General features: G+C 45.7%; 1 protein-coding gene and 1 long non-coding RNA gene across 10 annotated transcripts in view; one reads left to right on the forward strand and one right to left on the reverse strand.

Annotated features, from left to right (window-relative positions):
* Positions 1–17,112, forward strand: part of LOC123333235 — a 59,239-nt gene that overhangs the window by 35,449 nt on the left and 6,678 nt on the right. For 3 of the 4 annotated variants that reach the window (XR_006550455.1, XR_006550454.1, XR_006550452.1), the window contains exon 2: positions 13,762–13,847. This is a non-coding gene — a long non-coding RNA (uncharacterized LOC123333235). Of the gene's footprint in view, positions 1–13,761; positions 13,848–16,095; positions 16,141–17,112 lie in introns of those variants that run through there. The other variant, XR_006550453.1, reaches the window with a different exon arrangement.
* The window catches only part of CHST11 (carbohydrate sulfotransferase 11), a 262,811-nt gene continuing 250,822 nt past the window's right edge, over positions 5,124–17,112 (reverse strand). For all 6 annotated transcript variants that reach the window (XM_006077217.4, XM_006077215.4, XM_006077216.4 and 3 more), the window contains one exon: positions 5,124–6,531. In XM_006077217.4, coding sequence (XP_006077279.1) covers positions 5,677–6,531 — 855 coding nt within the window. In that variant the 3' untranslated portion in view covers positions 5,124–5,676. The remainder of the gene's footprint in view (positions 6,532–17,112) is intronic.

The raw sequence follows: 17,112 nt of genomic DNA on the forward strand, positions 1-17,112 counted from the left end.
AGAGGAGCCTGGTGGGCTACAGTCCATGGGGTTACAAAGAGTCAGACACAACTGAGGGACTAAGCACAATGTCAATTAACACCTACCATTATGAAAGTGATTTATATACCAAAAATTGTAGGGAAGTTGTCACTTGAGAAAGGAGAGCTGTTGCCAAGAAAGGACACTTTGGCATCAGACACTCATGATTCTGCCTGAGGTTATTTTTGCTCACTTGGCGGGGGATTGGCAATAACCTCTGGCCTTGGCAGTGTCCTGGGCCACAGGCTGCTTGGTTTCTGTAGCTTCTGCCTCATCACCCAGAAGACACCTGTGGCACCATCAGAAATAAGCATTAGAGGGCATTTTAGTCTTACTATAAGGTGGGTAAGCTAAGACTGGGGGTGTCCTTACTCAGCCTTGCTTCCCACTGACATTTACGTTGTTCCAAATGAGACAGGGACAGGCCAAAACAGTCATATTCACTCACCACGTTAAAGAGCAAGCACGTTTCCCATTTGTTTAAGAAAACTAAGCTCCATGGGGACATTTCCCAACCAGATTCAACCGGAGCAACGATAGCAGTGCCACCAGGAATGGGAGGCAGCCAGGCCACCGGTGTTAACAACCCGCTGGTAAATGGACATAGTAGACCCCATATCTGGCATGATTGGAAAAATGGGGTATATTTTCTAATCCAGTATTCTCATGTTAAAATGTTTACATGATACATTTTTTAAAATTAGGGTACAATAAAGTTGCAACTTTGAGATGATTTCTTCTTTGGCATATAAATAATTTTTATCAGTAAAGCTAAAAATAGCCATTAACGGGACTGAAAGAAACTGTGTAGGATGTCAGAAAAGCAGCAGATTTGGAAAGGGAAAATAGGGCTTTGAAGGAAAGGTCTACAACTTCTGAAGTGAGGACAGTCGTGTCACTGAGTGCCACAACTCTTTTAAAATGATTTATTATTTATTTGGCCATGGGGGATCTTTAGCAGTGGCATGTGGGATATAGTTCCCAACTAGGGACTGAACCGGGACCTCTGCATTGGAAGTGCAGTTATAGCCCATGGACCACCAGGGAAGTCCCAAGTACCACAACTCTGAAGGCATGTGTTAACCCACGTTGGAATATCGGCTCTGCCATCAACACCCTTTAGCCCTCCAGGGCCTGTTTCCTTATTTTTCATGGGGATGGTAGTCTATACGATCAGGGTGGGCCTTCTAGTGCATTCCTCTACAGGAATGAAGCTTCTGTTCATCCACTAAACAGACAGGGTTTGGGTCTGTGGAGGTCTTTACCATGGCCAAGGCTGCCAGCAGGGTCAGCGTCTCCGTCTCTCCCTTTCTATCCTCTGATACACACGAGCAGGGCCCCCCACATGCTAAGGAACACAGCCCACCGCACCCCTATAGTCTTCTGTCGATGAGCCATGAACAAACCATACACAGAGAGAAGCTTCTTTTTTTCTTCAATTTAATTGAAGTTACTTAGAAAAATAATCAGGCTTGAATGGCTTTTCCTGGAAGAAGGTTCATGAACATTTTCACGCTTTTGTTGGCAATGTGGAATTCAGCTTTCTTGAACAGTACAGTAAGATACAGGGAGAGTTTTCTATAAGCCCTCTACTGCATACAACTATGTAAAAAAAAAAAATCACACTCCATCCACAAAGATGTTAAATTATAGGTCCATACGCCATACTGAGCTTGCTCATAAGAAAACAGTACGGGCCGCCCCTTCTGTGCCTGACAAAGTGTAACAGACTGAAATTCGCCTGTTAACGGCCGAGAGTCAAGCTGGTTGAAGAAGATCCTGCCGCCTGTTTGTAGGGTCCAGTTGGCTGTGATGGAAAAAAGCTGGAGGAAATACTGGCTGTGGGGACTTTGCGGGAGTGATGTCAGTCCTGCTGACACGAAGGGGAAAGGGACTCTGGTCCCCAGGATAGCACAGAGCAGGGCAGCTCAGATCACGTTGTGTGTATGTGGAAGGGAGGGCTGGGCTGTGAGACATCTGCTCTGAGCCCCACTCACCAGGGACACGGTCCCTCAGCATCTGGCTAGCTTAGAATCAGGACTTTTGCAATCACTAGCTCAGCACTGGTCCAGACCCCACCAGCTAAGCTTTTGTTTTGGGAATTTTCTACCAGCAGGGATTGGACCCTGGTGTTTCTACACCTTCGCCACCAGGACTCTGGTCTGATGAAGTTTCCACTGTCCACTGCCATCCTATGCCATCCACGTGAACAGGCAGGACAGTGAAACTCACCTGGTGGACAGGTGGGAAGGAAGGTTTCCCTCTGAGACACCGCAGGTCAGCAGACTGTCCTTTTTCCCAGAGCAGCTGGGGAGGCAGAGATGGGAGAGGGTCTGGAGCAGCTGCAGGAATTCAAACCCTGTGGCTAATAGAGTTGTCCAACCAAAGGGACAGGTTAAGCAGGAAAGTCCTTGTAAATGCTACTCTGTACCTGGTTTTGAAGACAAGGCAGCACCTTTGAAAAGTCGCTGGGAGATGGGACACCTGCTTGTACTTTTCTCCAGCTAAGCATGCAACAGAAAGCATGTTCAGTTTTCTTTAAAAAAAAAGGAACAAAAGAACCAAGAACTTTTATTTTCCAGGCACGTTTTCACCTATGGATTCTTTTTAACCAAGGATGCAGAGTTCTTTCTACATTCTGCAAAAACGGTTGAATCTATTTTTTTTTTTTAAGTTTTTTATGGCATTAGAAAATAAACTATGAACACAAACCAGGAGGAGAAAGAGCCCTTCGTGGTTGAACCACACTGCCTTATGGTCCTGAAGGACACTCTTCCTCACTAGAGGGAGAAGACAGAGGAAAGAAGGCATCATAGCTGATCAAAAAATGGACGAGACGCAGAAACACAAAGCTTGGGAAATCTACGTGAATTTCCACTTAAAAAAACAAAAAGGACATAGTGAACAATTCCAAACTACAGAATTGAAGAAGCACTCATTAAGGGTTGAATAGTCAGCTTTCATTGAGCAATCTTAAGCTAGAGTGCTGGGGGTCTAGCCAAGGCTTTGTGTCCCCTCCCTCCTTTCTGTCCACACCACTCAAGATTTCTCTGCTCCCTGCAGCAGGGAGGGAACTGTGGCCCATATAATATCCAGAATTAGAACCATTGCACTTAAGCAAAAATTGAATTCATTTGGTAAAGTACCTTCACTGCTATAATAAATCAGGTGGGCAGTGGTATTGCTTTATTGTTGCTGTGTTTTGGATATTTTTGGAGGGGAGGGGTGAGGGAAGCAGTTTTTATCCTAGAAGACCTCAGATGTGCTAAAACAACCTAACCAAATCCTACACAGTGCAATGCTAGCTCTGTGAGATAGTCTGTAAAATACAGCATCCTGCTCATGGAAGGTCAGGGAATGCCACGGACTCAATCAGTGATGCTCCTGAGGATTCACAAGACACAGCACACAATCAAGGCTCTGAAAAGTCCTGCAGAAAGGAAATGGACTTAGCTTTGTTTCCCAAAGACACTTGACCACAAAACCCTTATTTTGCATCACACCAACTCGTGTCTGGGGAGAACCTGTGTTCTCTGAAGCACGTTATCAGGAAATGCCAGAAACCTCTTTCATTAGTAGAAGCTTTGTCTCTGAGGACAGTTTCCCCTGCCTGGTCATAGGGTCCAGGAATAATAATACCAGAGAGAGCTGAAGTTTCACTCGACTTGCATACATCTCTATCTATCAAGGCTATGGTCACTGTGCCCTTTGCAAAGGGGGGAGAGAGCTTGGAAGAAGGTATACGACATTTTATAAAGAGCTTCGGCCACCCTCTCCAGTGCGTGCCTCACTCACTTTCAGTAAAATAATTTTCTCAGTGAGACATGGCAGCTGTTGCTCACTGAGCTGGCTGTGAGCTTGCTGATACAGTTTTAATAGTTTCTGTGAATAAATTATTCATTTTTTGTTTGTTTAGAATACTCTCACCTCTGTGCTATACACTGAATCAAAACAACAAAAAGCAAAATTACCCCCACCCCACCCCCTATTATTAGCACTATTATCATCATCATCATTATTATATACAGTCTCTGCTACCAACTCATTCACTGGCTGTAAGAGGGAGGTGGCTCAAACTTCAACCATGGCCTCGGAAATGAGAAGCATGTGTAGGCGTTAATTAGCCAGGAACAGGAAATGGAATGTTTCCAGCCTTCCAGAGGAAAGGGGCGTGGATTACCATCCCAGAAGGCGGTCCTTGCTGCTCACTGCTGGTGGTCTCGAAGGCGCTGATGGTCTCGTGGCCTCTGGAGGACATGGGAGAGGGTATGCCTGTGCCTGTGTGTACAGTCTGCCTCTGACCCTCACCAGGAGTAGAAACGCCAGGCCATTGCAAATCTTCCGATGTCAGAGTCCTGCCACAAAATTTCAATCTGTTTTACACAGCAAAGAGTAGAAAACAACACTTCTAGGCGGAGACCTGAATGCTCGGCTGGAAATGACAGGAGGAGGCAGTTGGCAAATATCTCCCTTTCCCTCAACAAGGCAGACATCACTAATCAGTTACAGCATTCTTCTATGCCGTGCCTGGCAAATCTCTTCTGGGGCTTAAAGGCAAATATTACCAATAAACTGGAATGGGCACATGACAGGGAAATGGTCACCTCTTGTGTTAGGCAAAGAGCTTGGACTACTCAAGTGGCCTGCTTCAAGCATGTGGTTTTCAAATTGGACCATAAAAAATGTGAATTTGTAGGGATCCGATACTCCTGGGGTCGTCCATGAAGAGTCCAAACCTCACATTAAGTCTGTGGATACCAGGGGTTTGCTAATTGTCGAGCTGGATACTCTGTGTCTATGTAAAGCTTCTTGAGGGCTGAGACTATTGGTTTTGTTCAACGCTCTACCCACAGGGTTTAGAATTAGGCCTAGCACATAGTAGTTGCTCAGTAAATACGTGTTGAATGTAAAGCAACAGCCACTTCACCTTCATCACAACTGGCACTGCCAGTTAAACATTTCTGTACAAAAGCCTATTTTACCAGATTGCTAATTCTGGTGGGGAGTGGGGGGGAAAGCCACAATCAGCTTTCTCCTTGGGATAAAAAAAAAAAAATCACTTTTCTTTAGCATGACATGACTGAAATCAGTTTTGGAATCAGTCCCTTGCAAAGGTGGCTCTATTTATTTCCAGCAGAATTTTAAGAATGGTGGCATCAATGGACAGCACAAAGGTTATCACAGCGACTCTGAGCGGTTAGTAAGGAGAACATTCATGCCCCTGCAGGAGCTGTTTGCAAGCACAGAATGAAAACATAGATTTCTTCGGAAAAGACATTAAAATCTTGTTGCCCCCCCCAAAGAAATCTATACAGAGACCATGTTTAAATAACTATAAATAACTTAATTAGCATTTATGGAATGCACAATTCATGGAATTCACCAGAACACAAAGAAACCTCTGAGACAATGTCATGGGATTCACGTCTAAAAAAAACAAGGACACCCATCCTAGTCCCCTGCCAAGACAGCCGTCCTTCCCTAGTAAGGATTTAAATAATTCTCACCATGCTGCTCGCAGCATCAATCCCCAAAGAAATATTAATTTACAAAATAACCCAATATCCATATAATTCTTTTTGACAAATAAAAATCTTAAATTAAAAAAAGCACGATTCTCTCTCCCCTCTCCCCGCCCACGCCCTCCCCCCACTTTCATTCCAATTTCAGGTAGCTTGGCACTGAGTAATTGAACATTAAAAAATCGAGTTTGTAGACTTCGTACAGCTGCGTCTGGTGCTCCGAGCTGATGTTCTGGAAGAACTCTGTGGTCATTTCATCAGTAGTTCTCGTGGACTTGGCGTAGGTGGGGAACTTCAGGTAGCTGCCCACGCCCGCCAGCTGCAGGACGTAATTGGAATCCTCCTCCAGCGTCTCGTACTTGCCCACGAGGTCGTAGTGGATGTGGCACGGGTGGCACAGGGAGTAGACCGTCTGCCAGTGTTCGTTGAAGGGCTCCTCGCGCTGCGTGTGAGGGTCGATGAGATACGCCACGAACTCCTCGAACTTGACGTCGTCGCCCTTGCGCAAGGCCTCCTGCGTGGCGTTCTTGCGCTGCCGCTTGATGATCTTGGTGCCGTAGCGCTTGTGGAAGGAGGTGTTGTACTTCTGCGTGAACTTGTTCCGGTAGGCGGACACCAGCCTCTCAAAGGGCTCCCGCACGAACAGGAACTTCATGTAGCTTTTCAAGCGGTGGTTGATCTCCGGGATGCTGTACTGGTTGAGGGTCTTCAGGTTGGCCGAGACGTGCGCCTCGTTGGCCGGGATCTCCATGGGGTCGCTGTACTTGCCCCGGCCGGTCAGGACCATCATGAGCCGCTTCCAGTTGGTGCACGCCACCTTGGGTACGTAGCAGTAGATGAGCTCGTGGTCCTCATCCACCACCAGGTGCTTCAGGTCGTTGGGGGTCAGCACCCGCCGCTTGCGGCTCATGGCGCTGTTGGCCCGGCAGGTGTCGGTGACCTGGTCCCGCCGCATCTGATGCAGGACCGCCGTGTTGGAGAGCTCCAACTGCAGGGGAGACAAAAGAGGGATAAGAGATCAGTACTTGGTGTGGGATGTTGATACGGGACCACCGTCCACAACCACGATGGCCAACGTGGGCCACCAAGGCTGGCACTGCCAGCCTAGATGGCCTGTCTCCATTTCCAGTTCTCTATCAGCTGTCAGGACTGTTCTGGTTCTCCTTTCCACTGTACTTCCTCTGGAGAGTAATAATAATGATCAACATATAACTTGTCCATCACCCTCTACATCCCAGGCATTGTACCAGAGCTTCATATAAAGAGTTTTTCTCTTCTTGAAAAGCTTGAACCATTATTGATTTATTGAACAACATCAAATAGCTTGCCACCAAATAGGGTTGCAGTAATGAAAAAGTACAAGGTAACTGCCCTTATGGAGCTGAAAGTCCAGCTGGAAAGAAAAGGAAACTGAGGTTCAAAGAGATTGTTACTAGCTTGAGACCACACAGTAAGAGAGTCACTATTCAAACTCAGGTCTGCTTGACAACCAAAGCTACCCACTTTCCACTCTAATCTGATGTCCAGTCCTCCCATATTCTTGACTAAAGCAGGACAGAAGCCTAGAGTTCTGGAATTGGATTGATCTATCTTAAAGCAAGGGGATCCCCTTTTTATGCAAGCCTATCACTGTGCACACCTATCGTTTTTTGCTTCCTCAGTACCAGTGTCTTGATTCTCCTCTGGGAATCTGCTTTCCTTTATTCTCTGTTCCCTGCCCTCTCAAGCTGCTGAGCTGAGAGAATGCAGCCTGGAGCTTGGGGACAGAGAGGAGGGCTACCATGCAGGGAGCACTAGACTGGAAATGAAGGGGACTGAGGAAAGATGAGCAGAAAGACGGGGGGATGTATTTCCAGGGACATCATCTGAATACCCGGGTCCATATGTTGTTGAAACCAGACCCCCAAATTCTGGGCTTTGGGGTTACATTAGTCAGTATATTTGCTTTGGTGCATAAGGCAGTCTGTCTGGGTTATATCATTCGGAAGCAAAATCTGTGAGTATTTACATGTATTACCTTTGATCTTTTCCTCTCTGCCACATTCATCTACTGAGCCACCGATTCATCCACTCAAATGTATGTTGTGAGGTCTGCCCCCTCCAGGCTGGACTGGGGGTGGTCTAGAGTTGGGAATGCCGAGGGATCAGGAAACTCCCTCCTCTAAACCGAATCAGTAGAGCCAAGGGCCTGAGTGGCATACAGGAAGCTGACCTTGCATTTCCAACTCTGAACCACAGTCTGTACAATTCATTTTAGAACATGCATGGGGCAATTGGGAAGGGCTTATATTAGGGACCTAAGAATGTGACCTTATTTGGAAATAAGTTTTTTTAAAAATACTTATTTGGCTGCGTCAGGTCTTAGTTGTGGCACTTGGGATCGCTTCACTTCCAGGATCTTTAGTTGTGGTAGGCGTGTGTGCTAAGTCACTTCAGTTGTGTCTGACTCTCTGCGACCCTATGGACTGTAGCCCACCAGGCTCCTCTGTCCATGGGATTCTTCAGGCAAGAATGCTGGGGTGGGCTGCCATTCCCTTCTCCAGGGGATATTCCCAACCCAGGGATTGAACCCACATCTCTTATGTCTCCTGCATAGGCAGGAGGGTTCTTTACCACTAGCGCCACCTGGGAAGCCCAGTTGTGGCATAAAAATTCATAGGTGCAGCATGTGGGATCTAGTTCCCTGACTGGGGATTGAACCTGAGGCCCCTGCATTGGGAGTGTGTAGTCTTAACCACTGCATCACCAGGGGAGTTCCTGGAAATAGGCGGTTTTTTTTTTTTTTTAGATGCAATTCAACTGAAGTCATACTGAGTTAAGGTGGTTTCTAGTCCAATGACTAGTATCCTTACAAGGAGAGAATGCAGAGACTCAGACACAGAGAGAAGGCCATGTGATGGCAGAGGCAGAGGCTGGAGTGATGCGTCTACTAGCTAAGAGATGCTCAGGATTGGCAGCCACAACCAGAAGTGGGTGAGGGAAAGGAAGCGTGTACCCTAGAGCCATCAGAGAGGACGGCCCTGCTGACACCTTGATTTTAAAATTCTAGCCTCCAGAGCTGTAACAGAATAAATTCCTGTTACTGTAAGCCAGTGAATTTGTGCTACTTTGTTATGGCAGTCTTAGGGAATTAATACAGGAGCCAAGCCTTCAGCCTATGACTTTGAGCAAATGGATATAAAATATAAGTGTATAAGAGTGGGTAATGTTATACATGATCATATTTTTACACAGAAGAGTAAGAAGAGAGTATTAGAGCACTAAGTAGGAAGTGGGTGAGACCTGAAATCAGAAGACCTATGCAAGACCCTTAACTTTTTAAGCCTCCGTTCTATTATTTGCAAAATTGGAACAGTGCCACCTACCCTGCTGGGACGTTGATTAAATCAAACAAAGTATGGTTCAGCATTTAGCAAATAAGATCAGGTCTAGTTCAGGTACAAGGTATGGTACCCAGGGGCAATTCATTCTTTATGAAAGAAGAAAAAAATTAAAAATATGAGGCCAGAAATTTCACATACAAATTTCACCAGCTCTATGATTTTTGTTGCAGGTCAACCCTAGGTCATGAAGTTCAATTCATATTTATTTTGAACACTAAAACTCTGACTTTTGCACATCCTGACTTCTGAACAGATGTATTCATCACCTTAAGAAGAACATTCATGCCACTTGAAAAAACAAATAGAACTGTTCTAAAAGAAATAGAAGGAAAAGGAGGGGGAAAGGGTGCATCAATTTTGTCCATTTAAATCACTATTGGACAGGTTTAAAGGCTGTCAATGGCCAAATAAGCAGAGAAACGGGGGGACTTCCTACTTTCCCCTCAGTTGTTTTCAGCTGGAGACAATTTTATGGCTGTCTGACTCCCCAGGGAGGCAGCGTGTCAGTTAATACTGCACCCAGGACCACAAAGCCATGAAAAATGGAAACTATACCATGGCGTCGTTTTACGTCCAGTTGCAGAGACAGAAAATAACTCAGAAGGGCTTTGAAATGTGGTATTTGTGGTTTCTTTCTTTTCCATTTCCTCCTTCTTCACCGAGTCTAGGTGGCCAATGGCGCACCTGCTGCAATGAGGCAGCACGGTTCCCCTCAGGAGGACTTGGGGGCGCAGATCAAGAGAATAAGTATACGCTCAATCCTGAGACACATTCGCAATTGCTTCTCAGAGGAAAAAACTCACCCAGGCCTTTAGTGTTGAATTTTTAAAATAAAATATTTTGTTTTTATTTAAACTTGAAAATGTATGGCTGCGCTCGGTCGTTGTTGCTGCGCTCGGGTTTTCACTCGTGGTGGGGGCTGCTCTGTAGCTGTGGCGTGCAGGCGTCTCACCGCAGTGGTTGCTCCTGTTGCAGAGCACGGACCCGGTAGCTGGGGCACACAGGCTTAGTCGCCCTGTGGCACGTGGGATCTTCCCGGACCAGGGATCAAACCTGTGTCCCCTGCATTAGTGGCAGATTCTCTACCACTAGACCACCCAAGAGGTTCTTAACTTCTTATTTGAAAATGATTTCAGGCTAGTGTAGATTTATTAAGAGTATAATGTATAATTTATTAAAAGTATAATGGTACTAAAGTATGCACATATATAAAAGTAGATAGACGAGACCAAACGTTCAAATGATGGATAATGATGTTTTACTGGAACCAAGGCCCTGCTTGAAACATACAAGGTCTGCTCGGGGCTGGTGCACTGGGATGACCCAGAGGGATGGTACGGGGAGGGAGGTGGGAGAGGGGTTCAGGATGGGGAACACATGTACACCCGTGGCAGACTCATGTTGATGTATGGCAAAACCAATTCAATATTGTAATTAGCCTCCAATTAAAATAAATAAATTTATATAAAAAAAACCCATACAAGGTACTTGCTGTCTGTGCTGGGACAGCATCTTTGCAGTGTGGCATTCCTCCTCTATATGCCACTCAATTCTCCTAGCACTTTCTCATTTCTAGTTACTATCAATTCCAGCACCCTGTAATATCACTTGACCTTTACATGGTTCAAATACATCATTTATATATTTTCTGTCTCTGCCCATTTCTAATGAGCCCAAGACAATAAAAATGGAGCTACACAGTACCACCAAGGCCATCAATAAACACACGTACCATAATTTCACATGGTAGGACTAGGTAAGCAGGGTTGGCCCAGGGATAATCCAGAAATGCTTTAACTTTTTCAAAAACACAAATAAGAGTACAAAATGAAAATTTAAATTAATTCTTAGAACTTGGATCCCTGGGAGCTCTATCTGTGGACCCCCCTGAACCTTCGTTTAAGAAACCTGGATTAAGGAGAGCCCTGGATGGGTCAGAGGGAGTAGAGGAATGCTTTGCCATCACGGTCAGGATGGAGCAGGAGAGATTTTGGATGGTGGCCTGGGCTGTTGCAGTTATCTCCAGACTTGTTAGCAGGATCAACAGCAGGTTAGAAGTTGTAATCAGATAAACCACTGTTTCTAACCTTAAAGAAAACGCAGATCTGGTTATGTCATTTCCACACTTGTATCGTAAGCAGTTTCACAAGAGCTTTTGTAATGGTCCCAACTCTTCAGCAACTAATAACATTCTCTGAGTATCAGTTTGGGATCTGGTCAAGGGACCTACAGCTCTGGGACATCAGGAAAACAAGGGAGTAAAGAGCGTTCTTTGTGGGAACAGTTCACTCCCTTGTCACAGACAGAAAACATGTGTCTTCTCCAACCATGTTTTATCAATTTTACAAAGAGGGTTTGTTGTGCTGATAATTATCTGAGCTGCGAGATCAATCTCTCGTTCTCTAACTCCCTTTATCTCCCCTCTTTGATTTTGTTTTCTCAAAAGTATTTGTACAAAAGACAGATGTGTGGTATAAAACTGAAATAGGAAAAAAAGAGGGCTGTGATTAAGGATCTCCTTTGGTGGTGGGCTTCCTAGTAGCAGGGATGAAATTGGAAATGTGATTAAATCTCATTGCTTTTATTCTCAGAAAGGAGAACCATTCCAGCTGTTTAGGGCAAAAATGTACACAGTCTTAATTAATTTGTTTTGGGCTATGCTGGGTCTTCATTGCTGCTCAGGCTTTTCTCTAGTTGCAGGGAGCAGGGACTATGCTTTAGCTGCTCGGGCATCTCACTGCAGCAGCTTCTCTTATTGTGGAGTATGGGCTCTAGGGCACAAAGGCTTCAGTAGTTGTAGCATGTGGGCTCAGCAGTTGAAGCTCCTGGGCTCTAGAGCACAAGCTTAATGGTTGTGGCTCATGGGTTTAGTTCTCTGCAGCCTGTGGGATCTTCCTCGACCAGGGATTGAACGTGCACCTCCTGCATTGGCAGGCAGACGCTTTACCACTGAGCCTTCAGTTCAGTTCAGTTGCTCAGTCGTGTCCGACTCTTTGACACCCCATGAATGGCAGCACGCCAGGCCTCCCTGTCCATCACCAACTCCCGGAGTTCACCCAGACTCACGTCCATAGAGTTAGTGATGCCATCCAGCCATCTCATCCTCTGTCGTCCCTTTCTCCTCCTGCCCCCAATCCCTCCCAGCATCAGAGTCTTTTCCAATGGGAAGTCCACAATCAGCATGTAGGAACTAGTTCCCTGACCAGGGATGGAACCTGGGCCCCTTGCATTGGCAGAGTGAAGTCCTGCACCAGACCACCAGGGAGGACCCAGAAAATGTACACAACCTTAAGGGACTCAGAAATTTGAGTCGAGGAGGGAGATTGTTGGATTCAGTCTGCCCATGTTGGCACATTCAGAGGGTCACTTTCTTCACCAGACACTAGTATCATGCCTCACTACACCTGTGTCTACAGGGTGTTTCAGCATTCACAGAGCATGTTCACACACCGTCCCATGTAAAGGTCCCACTGGGACTCTTCCAGAGCCTTCCTTTTAGGAAGTTTATATTTAGCAGACCAACCCAAGCTTCCAGCCATGTATCATGTTTTTCTGGGCTGGCTCCTGCCAGGTATTAACAATACTGCACATGAATGGTTCTCAACCCCGAGTATGCATGGTAGTCAGTCAGAGGGCTCGTTGAAACACAGTTTGCTGGTTCGCACCCCGAGTTGCCAAGTCAGCAGGTCTGGGACTGGGCCTGAGAATTCGCATTAAAGTTCCCAGGTTGTCAGTTTGCTGGGGCTGCTGTAACAAAATATCATTTCTGCTTAAGCAGCAGAAATGGATTTTCTGAGTCCTGGAGGTACAGGCAGGGCTGGTTTCCTCTGAGGCCTCTCTCTTTGGCTTGTGTATGTCTGCCTTCTTGCTGCCTTTCCACCTGCCCGTCCCTCTGTGCATCTTTACCCTTTGCTGTCTCTTCACCTCTTATAAGGACACTAGTCCTACTGGGTTAGGGCCCACCCTAATGGCCCCTATTGAATTCAGTTATCTCTTTAAAGAGCTTTTCAGGTGGCTCAGCGGTAACAGTTTGCCTGCCAATGCAGGGGATGTGGGTTTGATCCCTGGATTGGGAAGATCCCCTGGAGGAGGAAATGGCAACCACTCCAGTATTCTTGCCTATAAAATCCCATGGACAGAAGAGCCTGGCGGGCTGCAGTCCATGGGGTCACAAAGAGTCAGACCCAACTGAGCTCATACACACAGTCCTCTTTAAAGACTGTCTCCAAACAGGGGTACATTTTGAGGTACTGGAGGTTGGGACTTCCACATATGAATATTGGGGGTGGGCACAATTCAGCCCATTCCACCAGGTGACGCTGATGGTCTGAGGACCACACTTTGAGAGCCACATCTTTATACTATGAAGAAAGGACTGTAATCTAACATCTTTCACCAATTCATAGCTAGTCTTTTTTTTTTCAATTGGAGGAAAATTACTTTATAATGTTGTGCCAGAGCTAGTCTTAATTATAGAACCCTGAATCAAGTTCGTCATCTGCTGCCAGGCAACTCCCAGGTCTACTTCCAGCTCCAGCCCCCACTCCCCTCACCTCCCTTTGATCTCCCAAAAGTATCAATTAGGTCAGAGAAAGGCTGATTCTAGGAAACCATGGACATGGCTACAGGCTCTGAGCTGTATCTTGCGTTCTCATTTAGCTGTCTATTTTTAATTTGGACAGTTAAAAAAGGCAAGTATAATTAGTTGAAGTACCAAATTTAGGGACTTTTTGAAAAAAGTCTTTAAAACTTTACTACGTTTCATCTTAAAAAGGAAGGGAGGCTGGTTTCCCTTAAATTAAAACATCTTTTGTGGTGGTTACAATTTCTTTCAGACACAAGAACCCAAATGGAAGGAGGAACAGCTGGTCCCTTTTACTGAGTGGAGGAGATGCAGAGGAGTGGAAACCCAGAGAAAAAGGTAAATTTAAAGGCATCCAGAGAGTGTGGCAATGGCACCCCACTCCAGTACTTTTGCCTGGAAAATCCCATGGACGGAGGAGCCTGGTGGGCTGCAGTCCATGGAGTCGCGAAGAGTCGGACATGACTGAGCGACTTTACTTTCACTTTTCACTTTCATGCATTGGAGAAGGAAATGGCAACCCACTCCAGTATTCTTGCCTGGAGAATCCCAGGGACGGCGGAGCCTGGTGGGCTGCCGTCTATGGGGTCGCACAGAGTCGGACACGACTGAAGCGACTTAGCAGCAGCAGCAGCAGCGAGTGTGGACCGGGAGAACCTGTCATTAACAACTGTCTGCTTGGACCCACGCGTCCTGGCGGCACTGCCATCATCCTGTTGATTTTCTTTTTATTTGGCTGTGCCGGGTGTTAGCTGGGGCACGTGGGGTATTTGATCTTCATGGCAACATGGGGGATCCTTAACTGCGGTTTGTAGGATCTTTTCATTACAGCATTCGAGCTCTTAAGTTTTGGCATGTGGGATCTAGTTCCCTGAACAGGGATTGAACCTGGTCCCTCTGCATTGAGAGCACGGAGTCTCAGCTAGTCGACTACCAGGGAAGCTCCTCTGTTGAATTTTGGAATTGTGGAGAAGGAGAGGAAAATCAGTGATCTGATTTGCTGTGATTCTGTTCTCTTTCCTTCATTACAGAAATTCCTAAACTCTCACCTAAAAGGCTAGTCACGGAGGAATCCGCAAAGAAACCACATCCATAGCAGAAAAGAGGCCCGAGTTTATACTGGCTACCACTCTTTGAGCCACTGTTAATCCTTGCGCTCTAGGGCACAGGTATTGTTAGTATTCCCAACTTATGGATGAGAAAACTGAGGCACAGGGAGAACAGGTAACTTACTTAAGATCAGGGAGCTAGGAGCTGGGGCTCGAATCCATGTAGCCCATGCTCTGAGCCTCTGCACTGTGCAGGCTCCCAGGAAGTTACCATCTCCAGGGAAGCTGCTGGAGCCATGAGTCTCTGTGCTGGCAGCTCACAGGGGAGACTTCAATGCCACTGAAGCTTGGGGGCCCCACCCTAGAGATCTGATGCCATTGCTTTGGGTGTGGCCAGCTCCCTGGGGATTCAAAAGCTGCCCAGGTGGGGGTCACTGTCTTAGAGGCTCCAGTGCTGGCAGCTGTTAACTAAAGCACAGAGTGGACTTGAGCGATGATCTGTGTGTGATCTTGGGCAAGTTTCACCTTCCTAGTCTTCAGATTTGAAATTGGGGGTTTTCCATCCTGTAGGGCCAGAGATCAAAGGTCTAGAAAGCCATAATGCTGATGTCTTTGGCTATATCCTTAGCGAACTGCTTAGTGAACTGCTAGGAGTTCTATAATGCTTAAAAACCTTTATGTTTAGAAAAGAAAGAAGAAAAAGCCTTTGAGTCTTTAAAGAAAGAATCTAGTCTGAACCTGTTGCAAAACTTAAAGGGTTTAGGAAAGCAGTGATTTCACATTAATGGACATTAACATTGCCTGAGAAGTTTAATTATAGCTGATTTACAATGTTGTATTAATCAGGCTTCCCTGGTGGCTCAGATGGTAAAGAAATCTGCCTGCAATGCGAGATACCTGGGTTCCATCCCTGGGTTGGGAAGATCCCCTGCAGGAGGGCATGGCAACCCACTCCAGTATTCTTGCCTGGAGAATCCCCAGGCAAGAGAAGCCAGGCGGGCTACAGTCCATAGGGTCACAAAGAGTCAGACACGACTGAGCGACTAAACACAGCACATACGGCAAAATGATTCATTATACATATATACATTCTTTTAAAATATTCTTTTCCATTATGATTTATCATAGGATATTGAATATAGTTCTCTGTGCTAGACAGGGGGACCATGTTGTTTACTCATTCTGTATATAAAGGTTTGCATCTGTTAACCCCAATCTCCCACTCCATCCCTCCTTTAGCCCCCTCCGCCTTGGCAACCACGTCTGTTCTCTATGTCCATTGTTTCTGTTTTCATAGATAGGTTCATTTGTTTCATATTTTAGATTCCACATATAAGTGATATCAGATAGTATTTGTCTTTCTCTTTGTGACTTACTTCACTTGGTATGATAATTTCCAGTTGTGTCCATGGTGCTGCAAAAGGCATTATTTTGTTCTCTTCTATGACTAAGTAGTACTCCACTAGACAGCATATTAAAAAGCAGAGACATTACTTTGCCAATAGAGGTCTGTCTAGTCAAAGCTATGGTTTTTCCAGTAGTCACGTGTGGATATGAGAGTTGGACTATAAAGAAAGCTGAGCGCTGAAGAATTGATGCTTTTGAACTGTGGTGTTGGAGAAGACTCTTCAGAGTCCCTTGAATTGCAAGGAGATCCAACCAGTCCATCCTAAAGGAAATCAGTCCTGAATATTCACTGGAAGGGCTGATGCTGAAGCTGAAACTCCAGTACTCTGGCCACCTGATGAGAAGAACTGACTCACTGGGAAAGACCCTGATGCTGGGAAAGACTGAAGGCAGGAGGAGAAGGGGATGACTAGAGGATGAGATGGTTGGATGGCATCACCGACTCAATGGACATGAGCTTCCAGGAGTTGGTGATGGACAGGGAAACCTGGCGTGCTGCAGTCCATGGGGTCTCAAGGAGTCGGACACGATTGGGTGACTGAATTGAATATTCCACTACGTACACCACTTTGTTTATCCATTCAGCTGTTGATGGACATTTAGGGTGTTTCCATGTCCTAGCTGTTGTGAATAGTGCTGCTCTGAACATAAAGGTTCATGTATCTTTTTGAATTATAGTTTTCTCTGGGTATATGCCCAGGAGTGGGACTGCAGGATCATATGGTAGTTCTATTTTTAGTTTTCTGAGGAACCTCCACACTGTTTTCCACAGTGGCTGTATCAAACTTACATTTCCATCAACGGTGTAGGAGGGTTCCCTTTTCCTCACACCCTCTCCAGCATTTGTTAATTGTAGACTTTTTAATGATGGCCTTTCTGACTGGTGTGAGGTGGTACCTAATTGTAGTTTTTATTTGCTTTTCTCTTATAATTAGCAGTGTTGAGCATCTTTTCATGTGCTTATTGGCCATTTGCATTTTTTCTTTGGAGAAATCTCTATTTAGGTCTTCTTCCCATTTTTGGATTGGTTTTCTGTGGTTGAGTTGTATGAGTTCTTTGTATATTTTTGGAAATTAAGCACTTGTCAGTTGTATCGTTTGCAAATATTTTCTTCCATTCTGTATGTTTTTTGTTTACGGTTTCCTTTG

Source organism: Bubalus bubalis, chromosome 4 (genome assembly GCF_019923935.1).
Source record: "Bubalus bubalis isolate 160015118507 breed Murrah chromosome 4, NDDB_SH_1, whole genome shotgun sequence".
NCBI classification, from domain to species: domain Eukaryota; kingdom Metazoa; phylum Chordata; class Mammalia; order Artiodactyla; family Bovidae; genus Bubalus; species Bubalus bubalis.